The sequence below is a fragment of the Pavona decussata genome, unplaced genomic scaffold (genome assembly GCF_977016875.1).
Source record: "Pavona decussata unplaced genomic scaffold, jaPavDecu1.1 SCAFFOLD_386, whole genome shotgun sequence".
NCBI lineage: Eukaryota > Metazoa > Cnidaria > Anthozoa > Scleractinia > Agariciidae > Pavona > Pavona decussata.
The window spans coordinates 898,355-909,443 of NW_028145758.1; the positions used below are offsets into that span (position 1 = coordinate 898,355).

The 11,089-nt window shown below is 36.6% G+C and overlaps 1 protein-coding gene across 2 annotated transcripts; it reads right to left on the reverse strand.

Annotated features, from left to right (window-relative positions):
* Positions 1-1,508: 1,508 nt before the first annotated feature.
* LOC146451500 (beta-sarcoglycan-like) lies at positions 1,509-11,076 on the reverse strand. Of its 2 annotated transcripts, none has more exons than XM_085098715.1 (7): positions 10,925-11,076; positions 7,609-7,818; positions 6,563-6,745; positions 5,841-5,880; positions 4,713-4,879; positions 4,432-4,569; positions 1,509-3,608 (listed from the first exon to the last, which is right to left on the reverse strand). In XM_085098715.1, the coding sequence occupies exons 1-7, from the start codon at positions 10,943-10,945 to the stop codon at positions 3,429-3,431; spliced, it is 939 nt and encodes a 312-aa protein (XP_084954841.1). In that variant the 5' UTR covers positions 10,946-11,076; the 3' UTR covers positions 1,509-3,428. The 2 variants fall into 2 exon arrangements, with proteins under 2 accessions (XP_084954841.1, XP_084954840.1); XM_085098714.1 differs by having other exon boundaries at positions 1,509-3,614.
* Positions 11,077-11,089: the final 13 nt, after the last annotated feature.

An 11,089-nucleotide genomic window follows, 5' to 3' on the forward strand; every position in this document is an offset into this window, starting at 1 on the left:
TTCTGCGCATCTTGGGATCGCCCCATTCTCGATCCCAGAGCCGCTCGGCTTTGACTACGTCATACACGCCATACACCCACCCGCCGTCAGTCATGCGCAAAAGGGATGAGCTCTGGAGTCGAGAATGTGGATCGCCCAAGAGGCTCTGACTTTTAAAGGAGTGTGCCTACTATTCAAAGGTTATTTCGGGAAAAGAAGATAGCAAGGTCTTAGCTATTGAAATCGAAAACGAAAATTACTGGTAACCACGTATTTTTCAGAGAGAACTAAGTTTCAATGTGGGAAAAAATGTCATACATTGTTTTCTATTTAACGCTTTTTTGAGAAAAAAATTCCGAGTGCTCCCATTAGGAGTCGAACCTTAGACCTTCCGATTACCAGTTCGGATGTTCTACCACTGAGCTATAGGAGACTCGTGGGAGCTAAGGCCATTAATTGAACTAGGTTCATGGGACAAACATCCCTCATACTGCTAGGATTGGAATGTTTTAGAGTTATTGTTGCTAAATTATCTCTGAAAAATGCGTGGTTACCCCAATTTTCTTTCTGGATTCCAATAGCCATTGCTAAGTTATGCTTTTCCCGCATAGTCATAAACTTCGCAAAAATACCTCAATATTAGCTAGGAGGCACTGTCCTTAAGTGACCCGAAAGCTTACTATGGTAACGTTAAAGTTGCCCCCGCGGTTGAAAACCCTGATAAGGCTTTGACGGGAAACAACTTAGTGCGCGACGAAAACATACAATCTGATACTGGTTTGTACAGTGTTGGCTAGTGGACAAAGGTTTGTTCAATATTTGATGAAAATTGAAGTTTTGTCTGAGCTATTGCCTCAGTCCACTGCTTATGGACGTTTCTTGATCGTTCTCGCAGGGTGCGGTTAAAAAAGCATGTTTGTTTTTACCCCACCCGCCCAGAGGCCAAAACTCCATGACGATTCATTGCCACCTCCCCACAATCTGCATGAAAGAGTTTATTACCGGTACCAGTACTGGCTCCTTTCGGGCGCCTAATCGTGGTTTTCGTTACCACACACTTAACGCTGTAGAGTGGTTTTCAACTGAGAGGCAAAGGAGTTACTGTGGCCAATCACAACAGACGTAAAACGAAGCAACGAACCAATTAGAATATTAGAAGCACATACATAGGCAACCGGCACCAAGCGCGGGAAAACGCGTGCGAGCAACTCACGCGATTGGTTGAAAAAGCGGCGCATATTTGGCCAACCAATCAGAGCCCAGTAAGGCGGTTTTCAGTTGAGTGCCAAAGTAATTTCTCAGGACAATCACAACAGACGTAAACAGCTCAATGTACCGATCAGAATTCGACGCAATACACGTAACCGGTGCTAAGCGCGCGAAAACACGTGCGAGAAATTCACGTGAGAAAATAGCACGAGTTTTGCTAACCAATCACAGAGCGTAGTGATGAAACCAAAGTTAAATCAAAATTAGTTTTTGACACTCAATTGAGAACTTGCGCTACATAAATCAAGATGAGAATGCCATGGAAAAATTGCTTTTACTTTATTGTTTATTTATAAAAGTACAAAACGTTATCGCTATAACTTTAACAAGTAGTAATGTTACATAGAAAAATGTGTTAAATATATAACCCTGGGCCCGGTTGTTCGGAAGCCGATTAACGCTAATCCACGATTAAAAGTTAACCGGGGTTTTCCACTCGCTCATTAAAGATGATTTTAGAGGCTCATCTTAATCTAATGGTAAAGAAAAGTCTAAGGCAAAATTGACGGACAAAAATCTTTTGGATGAATCGTTACGGATTAGTAACTATACTCCAGTCAAGGTCCACGTTAACCCAGGATTAGCTTAATCGGGCTTTGAACAACTGGGCCCTGATAACCTAATAACTTACAGTTACTTTGAAAAAAAGCTATATACACTTACGCCTTATAGACTCTTTTACGCAAAGTTTGGAAACTGGTGCACATATGACTGATTATTATGACACGGGATACAATGTCAAAGGTGCTGCCAAAATTTGAAGAATGAAGTCGTCATGTCCGTTTGCGGTGTAGGTAAAAACTTCATGGAAGGAGAATAGCATTTGAGAAGCTCCGGTTTTGAAATCTGGGGGGAGGGGTAATTACTTGAGAAATTTCATGGGCAAAATTTTTACTTTTGAATTTTTCACATAGTTGTCTGTAAATTTCCCCACAAACTTTGACAAGGTTTTACAGACAAATGTATGGAAACTGAACAACGCGATTACACGCTTTCTAGCCCAAACTCATCTTTTAGATTTCAAGAGAACAACATTTTAACCTTTATCACCTAAATTTTGAAATCTGGGTGGAGGGGGTGATTACTTGAGAAATTTCATGGGCAATTTACTTTTTAATTTTTCACATAGTTGTCCGTAAATTTCCCCCCAGACTTTGACAAGGTTTTACAGACAAATATATGGAAACTGAACAACGCGATTACACGCTTTCTAGCTCAAACACATCTCTTAGATTTCAAGAGAACAACATTTCAACCTTTATCACCTAAATTTCCAATTCATAATCTAGTACTGTAGCACTGTATGTCGTGCCGTGTTAGCCACCCATAACACCGTACAAGCGTCTGTCCTTGAAGTGGAAAAATTACAATGAACGATATTGCCTCCTACTTCAGGCTCAAAAAAGGAAGTTCTCTCGCTTGTCTCGTTTATTTAATATGCAAATCCTACGTTTTTGCGAAACTGGCATTGGTTGAGGTCACACTTGGGCATTTTTTTCAGTTTGCCAAAGTGAGGTAAGGCTTACCATAGGTCACGTCATAATCTGGTACATTTTGAATGTGAATATTATTACTACAACAGTAGAAAAATAATCTTTCATTTTCAGTGCACTGGCCCATTAGACAGCCGCCATTCGTACCTTTCATGACCACATTGAAGCAAGCAAGCAAGCTTGAGTCCCTTAAAAGGTTTTTATGATGAAATTGAATAGAACCTACAGTCATGGACAAAAGTGTTGAGACAATTTACCAAAACTAATGCTTTCGAATTAACAATGGTATTTTGTATTTGAATGAAAACACCTTTTTCATCTGTAGTCACCCCCTTCCCCCAAACAGTGTTGCAGAACGCTTCCTGGATGTTTATTTGTTTCCAACATTGAAAAAGGGGGGAAGGGGAAGCTACCTTTCACTAGGGGAAAGAGGAGAATTTAAACCTAGGGAAAAAGCTTGTTAATTTTTATGTGTCTCAACAACATTTGTCCATGATTGTAGGTTAGATGTACTGTACAAAAGTACAATAATATAAAAACTACCCTTTACTTGTTACAATTTCTTCAACAATTGCTAATTCAGTTTGTAGAAAACAAGGGATGACACCACAGTCTGTGAGCACCTATACAAAGGCTCACGCTTTACCATTCTAGCCCCTCAGAAATCCAAAGCTGTACTGTACGTTATTAACAAACGCCCCGAGCTGTAACGCAGGTTGAGCTGTTTGACGTCACCTTGACACGAAACAGCTGACCAGTGTTGATGCAGGCGCACAACTTGTACAGTTCAGAGGCTGGGGATCCTGATTGTGGCACGGGGAGACGGTCGCCAAAATGGACACCATTCACTGCATCAAAAACAATTTCCTTGGACTGAGGAATGCAGAAAAATATAGCCACATTTAATGCTTAGAAAATATAGTAATTACAGATATTCCCACACAGTTTCTATTCACAATGAGAGGATATGTAGACAACAAATTTCCCAAACAGGGCCAACCTGGTGATAAAATCCACTGAAATTGTAATGAATACGATTTTTAGAATGGAATTCCTGTCTTTTATTTAGCCCAAAAGGCAAGGAAACTAACTGTGCACTCTGGTATGCTTCTTTCCTGATAACTAATTTTTCTGTCTAGAATTGGTTTTTTTTTCATTTTTTTTTTTTTTCATTTTTTTAACAGCTTTATTGACCATTACACATGTTACATACAGCAAATTAAACAGCCAGAAAGAAATGAAATATATGTGCAAAGTGATTTAAAGTGATAAGGTTTAAAGGGCAGGTGCGAACGGCACATGAGGACCCATGCGAGGCACCAAAATCGTTTGTTTGTTTGTTGTGCTGTCAGGCATGTAAGAGTGAGTGAGCGAGTGAGACTGAGTGAGCGAGTGAGGGAGCAATTGGCCGTAAACAAGAAGGTCCACAGCACATGCACAGCACTATCAACATGTACGCAATTCATTCCTATTTTTTTTAATTTGGTCTATGCATTGAAAAGTGAAGAAATCTGATTTAATGTCTGGTGATCTGGTGATATATATTGGGGGTTGGGGGTTCACAGAGACTTAAACCAGTTTGACAAGACTTGTCACAAAGATAGGTAACCTCGCAAGGTATGTTTTCCCCAGAGAAAGTCCCCTACACTGCACAGTCCAACCTTAAATAAATATCATGATGTTAAATTACCAAGCTTGATGAAATGTTCACATCTTGTTGAGCATCAAATTGCAGCATCTTTCCATCAAAATATACACCTTCGTGTCCTTCCACTGAAACTGTTTTCTCAGAGAATACTGTTAAATTCTGGTTCTCATTACTTACAACCTGTAAAAGAATACATTAAAAGTTTTGTAGACTTGACATTAACGGATAAAATCTTGACTGCCAGCGCAGCCACTGAAGGTTTCTGAGCTCACTCCCTTTCTTTTGAAGGAAAGAACAAAAGAAAATTTAAGACCACATCTTACCCGATGAGTCACCATGGATTCTCCATAAACCGTTGAAGCCTTAACAGACTCTGGATTAACATGCCACACACTTCCATTCAAGTTAAGGATGGTCTTCTTTTCATATGGATCAACAAATCTGAAGCCACGTTTGGCCAGAATCTCTGTTTTATCTGTTCCTACATGCACTGGAAAAAATAGTGAAGGTGCGTGTACTTTCTTTGATCATAATAATTATTTACATGTACATAGTGTCCCCTCCCCCTAGGAATTCCCAATGACCTTCCCTGGGGTGGGTATAGATTTTTTCTGGAACTGCACATTCAACACCAGCCCACCGGATTCACAAATCCCTTCTAATTTAGATATATCCTAAGGATTACAAGTTTTTAAACAATCGTCTATTGTTATACCAACAAAAGGCTATTGTAGACAAACAATACTTAGGACACATCTAAGCTTGCTTAGGAGGTCTTTGTGAATCCTGGGCCCATAAATATTATTCTTAACTACAACAGCTTATACTCATCATGTAGTTATTACATTAAATAAGATATATAAAAAAAACCGAAGGACCGTCCACCGGAAGAAAGAATAGCAGGCATCGTTTACAGAGTTGAATGCAAAGACTGCGATTTTTCCTACATTGGTGAGAGCAAAGGGTGCTGGGCTTCGAGAAGAGTAGAACACGATCCTGCGTGTGCTGCAAGTAAAGAGTCGGCAATCTGACAACATGCCAAAAAAACCACGCACGACACTCACCCACGCTACGGCAAAATTCTTGAAAGGAATGAAACTAATTACAAGTGCAGAATTTTTCTGGAGTCTTTACACTCAAACATTGACAAGAACTCTGTGAACAAAAGAATGGAGTTCCCAAGGGCATATGAAGCAGTGATTTTGAATTTCAGATTCATTGTCCCCCGAAGAAGGACCAGAGATACGGTTCGAAAATTTGGGAAACTTTTTTAAGTTTTTTAGATCAGTTTTAAGCCCCCTTTTGAGCAATTTTAATCATGAACACTGATTGCCAAAAAAAGCAATAAGATATTACGCTAGATTGGAATCAGAGATTTATTAGTAAATTGTAAGTTGTGGATATGTAATAAATACAGTGTAAACTTATAAACAAAAAACTTAATAGCATACTCTCTGCACTCTTTGTGCTAGGTCCTCCATGAAATATAACCTGCAGAGAAAACAAGGAAACAAATTAAATACTGTGTCGATATTATGACTCCCCTTTCAAAGAAAAAAAGTGCAAAAAAAAACCTCTTTACAAGCTGCCTATAATGTTGCTTGTTCATTTGCTTGACTATTTATTCATTCCTTTTAATAATATAATATTCAACGAATATTCATTTTTTAATGTTTCATTCCATTCATCTTATAATTCTTTATAGTTATTATCTTTTTATTTAAATTTTTTTTGAATTCATGTAAAGCGCTTTTGATCATTTTAATGTTAAAGGTGCTATATTAAGTGAATAAATTATTATTATTATTCCTTTGTTTGTTTTTTATTTACTTCTTCACCCATTCAAGACAACCAGAGGGATAAGAAAATAGTAAGCATTTTTTAAGTAAATAGTTTAATATTCCTTTATACGAATTATGTCATTTTTGCTTATTGTTAAGGATGGTGCCTACTAATACAGAGATATGTTTGTGCCAACCTAACTTTCTTTGAGAATAGGGAGGAGGTCTGGACATGCCACACCCCTTCCTTTGATCGGCCACTACAATGGCAAGATGGTACAGTAAGTTGACCAACATATTAAGCTTCATATACACATACTTACTCCATCAAAGAGTAAATGAGATCAATATTAATCTTAAATTCTAACATTACCTACTGAATAGCACATTACCTTATCTTCATCTGCTTCTATAAGCAAGTTGTGATCTTTAAAAGTTCCAGCTTGGTTCTTGTACAATGTTACCGAATGCATATCACTTGAACAATGCCAACGCACCATTTTATTCTCAAAAAATGATAAGCACTTCATTCCATCCTTGTTTATTTGCAGAACATTATACAGGAGAGCTAGCATCTAAGGATCAAAATAGCAAATTACAACCACCAGATATGGCAGCTTATGTAGGACATCAATACAAGTACATTGTATTTTTTTTCATTTTAAATTTACCACTCAGGATATCAGTTTGGTTTCTTTATTCTTTTACTCCACAGATTAGCTTTTGATTTGGCTAAATAAATACGGAACTTCCTAATTCTAATGTGATTGTCTCGCATAATCAGTCTGTATTCCAAATTAGTGCATATTTAGAGAGATTTGGATTGTTAGGCCAAACCACCACTTCCTACCTACCCCACCAGGCATTCTCCAAAATGGCGGCTAAAATTCAAATAAGTTAAGATTAAAAATGTATACCAGCACTAAAAAGAGCATTTTTACTTTAGTAACCCTGCAAGGTTTCAGCATATCAGGTGTAATATCAGCTGAGAAAATGTAAGTTGAAAAATGAAAAATTTACTGACGTTTGTATGACTGGGGTTACGACGTATACCCCCAGTCATACAAACGTCTGTAAATTTGTCAAATTTCATCTTACATTTCCTAAGCTGATATAACACCTAATATGCTGAAACTTTGCAAGGTTACTAAAGAAAAGGTGCTCTTTCCAGTGCTGGTATCAGTTTTACATTCAGTTCAATTTTAACTCATTCAAATCTGCTGCCGCCATTTTGGAGAAGGGTCTATTACAATCACAATGACAGCAACAAACCAATGGACAAACTCCACTTTTGAATCTACTGATTGGGAATGAAAATTCTTTGTTCCCTGAGGAGCAAGATTTTTGCCAGGGGCATGTCCATGTACATGTTTTTTGGGCTCCATCTACAATGTTTAAAAACATGCAACTTAAATTTGGTCCATCTACATGTACTTACCACTAAGTTGACAATAACAATTAGTGTTAGAATGTATAAAACAGCAAAGAATATCCAGCTTTTTCTCCCTCGGATTCCGGTCCTGTGAAGGTATCGTTCCCGCACATTTACACGTCCAGCTGTAAAGTTGCTCTCGTGCTCATCCACTGCCTTCTGCTTTTCCACAAGTTTTTCTCGCATTGATGTGCGAGACTTGGCATTCTCTCTTCTCTGAAGAAAATCATAAAACAAAAGTCTGCCATCAGTGATTTTCAGCAACAGTTTTGTAACCAGAAAATTATATCACATGTACCACATGTCTAGTAATAAAAACTAGCGCTAGAAACAAATGGCGTTTCAAATGATCATCAGACATTTCCAAGTTCAAGTCCTTGTGCAGAAAATTAGTTAGCAATAATTATACGATAATAATTATTATATACAAATCTGCCATTGATTGGTCATCACCTGAGAGAGCACCATGGAAAAGAGATGGATGGCATCAAGCAAAGGCTCTCAGTCTTGAGAAAGTGCCCGTCAGAGTAAACTGGACTGCTTTATTTTAGAAGCTAAAGCTGAACTTGAACAATTAGTAGTGACTGGCCCTTGATCCGCACAAAATCAGACATCTAATTGTTTTTTAGCACACTAATCATTTACAAGGATGTGTTTTTTCGTGTGAAGTTCACTCCTTGTCCTTTTCTTCCATTTTTAATCAATTAACAATTAATCAATTATCTTATTTTACACTTTGTCGCATCATCATCGGTAAAAATTCCCATCTTTTGTGATTGTATACAGTGTATATCATATACTTTTATGTTATTAATTTTCTAGTCACCAGCACTAAGGACTGAAATGACTTATGATCAGTTAAAACGTCACTTGTTTTACATGTACAGGTAAGTACTACATGTACGCGTAGTTGCTATTACTTAAAATAATGTATCTCAAAGAATTAAGTATACTTATTTCATGAATTCTATATGTCACTGTACCATAGTCTAGGGGCATTTGAGAAGTCATTCCAAAGTAAGGGTGATTACTTGAGGGGCTGATTTATAAGGGTTGATTATTAGTCACAAAATTGCTACAAGACTTGACAGTTGAACCTAAAATTACATGTCACAAAGGCTGAAAAACAGCTGAACAAAATAAATAAAATATGACATTATTGATTAATAAAGAAAACTTTCACCACCTTTGAGACAGGCATGCAGGTACACTGGAGTAGTAAAAATCAGATTTCACATGAACGAGGCGGAAGCAATGTTTAGCTGTGGCTGTACATTATTTTCAAAATATCAAAAAAAGCCTCTGTCTTTAATGAACTACTTGTTTCTACACCCCCTACAAAGAGGCACAATATCACTCAATCATTTAAGCCCCAGAATAAAAATGCATGTTCTCTTTACTTCTTTCAACTTATTTCATTTGGAATTAGTTGGGAGAATTTGCTTGAAGATCAAAACATTTTATCTGTAGCGATCATTTCCTTCTTTCTCCTAACCTGTATGTTTGATTAAGCAGTGATATTGTAAGGAGAGTTTAGATATTGATCACTATTGGCTTAGAGGTCAAAACTCAGTTGTTAGCAGAGGATAATCAATATTGGGAAAACACTTAAACTTTCAAGCTTTATTGAACAGGGCCCAATACTCTGATAACAGCTTGACATGAACCTCCTTTACATGGAAATGTTGCTTTGACAAATTATATATCCAACATATTTTTTTAATAGTATCTTTAAGTCCAAGAAAAGCCAAAGCCATTAAATGTTTTTCATAAACCAGAACAAAAATTTACCACTGAAAATAACATTGGACAGTTTCAATTAATTATTGTTTTTTATTCAATTAATAGTATTGATGTTGATTCACTTGAACCACTCAGATCTGCTCAATATAGACTTAAACAACAGAAGATAATTAATTAAAATAAATCCCATTTCAGGACTAAAATTAGCCTTGGAAAAATTATTTCTCCAAAAAACAGAAGTTCTAGGAAAGTTTTAAGTTCACATGAAAAACATTAAAATTGCAGCCAGGATTCTTGACTAAAATACATGTAATTACGTAAAAAGGTTTGAAACTGGCTTAAAAAACGCTAAATGCATCAAGTAAAAACACTAAAAGATGTTTCAACTTAAGAACTTAGGTCTTCATCGGTTATCATGGAATGAAAAAGCGTAGCAATAAAAAAGTAAATAATTATGCAAATGTACTACACATATGAGGAAAGAGCAAAGACACAAATGGAAGTGTAAACATCAGGAATGTCTATGTGGTCATTCCCTGAGTTGCTTTAAGTTTTAAGTTACCTTATTATATTGACATTAATATTAACGTTCCATGACACTATTTTGTTGTGTCAATGTCAATTTAAGTAAAATAATGTGAAAATTTCTTGCTCACTGGACATTTATTTTTTTTTTTTAAATAAAATCAAGAGCATTGACATTTCTAAGACAAGTTTTAATTTGGGTAGGAGCAATTAAAACCTTGAACACGAGCTGTTTTTATTTAGCATATTTCATCCTCTGATCACAATAATTGTCTTTCTCAACCTTTATTTCAGTGTATTTTGGGTAAAATGGCTTTGGAATCGTCAATATTTTTTTTCCATACTCACAATAATGCCCTTGGTTCATGTCCTTCATTTAAGAAATTAAATACATGTAGTCTTCTCATTTGTGTGGCTTTTGTTCAATTCAAGCTATTAAAATTTCCAGTCAATTCATGTTAATTTGAGCTATTTCAAATAACTTAAGCATTCAATTCCTATAATAAGGTATACAAGAGAAAAAAAACCCTAGTGCATAAAATGTGCGCTCGCAAAGACGAGCTGAGATTCTAAGTGAAAAAAATAATAAATCATTGAAAGCAGTGTAAGCTCATGATACAATTTGCAATTGAATGACTGAAGTAAGGATTCAGTGCTAGTTGATGTCATCCCGCAGTTGTAAGCAAGCACAAATTGTATTTATTTAATGCATTAATAGAGAAAATCAATTCACTTATGTTACACGGTTCTAAAGAGCTCAGCTTAGACCATCTTTGCTTATTCACGATCACAAATGATGTATCATACTAATTATTCATGGAAATTTATCCACCTGTGGTTCAATAGCCTTTAAAAATAGCACACTCCAAAAGTACTCCATTAACACCAAAATGCTTCACAACAATGGTCAAACAGATCAAACATTTGCCTCTCAGTGAACAGAGGATATTAGTGACAGAGCTAAGCTCCTTAACTAGGTTCTGTAAGTGGTTTTTGATTTCTCGTCGGTTTATAGATGAATGTTTGCTTCAAACTCGCTAAAATGATTACTTACGTGCAGGTTTTCTCTCGACATGATCTCTCTTGTCGTCTAAAAAGGACCACACGATTCAACTTACGGATTTTTAGAAGGCATCTACCCCTCTTCATGCACCTTCGATCTTCGAGTTGTCAACAGTAGCCTTGAGCATGCGTGCCTTGGGTGTGGTGCATACCATAT

What these genes read in the sequence shown, in the direction of transcription:
- LOC146451500 (XM_085098714.1), bottom strand. Translation starts at nt 10,945, where the DNA reads ATGTCGAGAGAAAACCTGCAC. An exon ending in TGTCGAGAGAAAACCTGCAC is followed by an intron (nt 7,819 to 10,924) that starts GTAAGTAATCAT and finishes GATTTTCTTCAG; the next exon opens with AGAAGAGAGAATGCCAAGTC. An exon ending in TAGAAGCAGATGAAGATAAG is followed by an intron (nt 5,881 to 6,562) that starts GTAATGTGCTAT and finishes TTTTCTCTGCAG; the next exon opens with GTTATATTTCATGGAGGACC.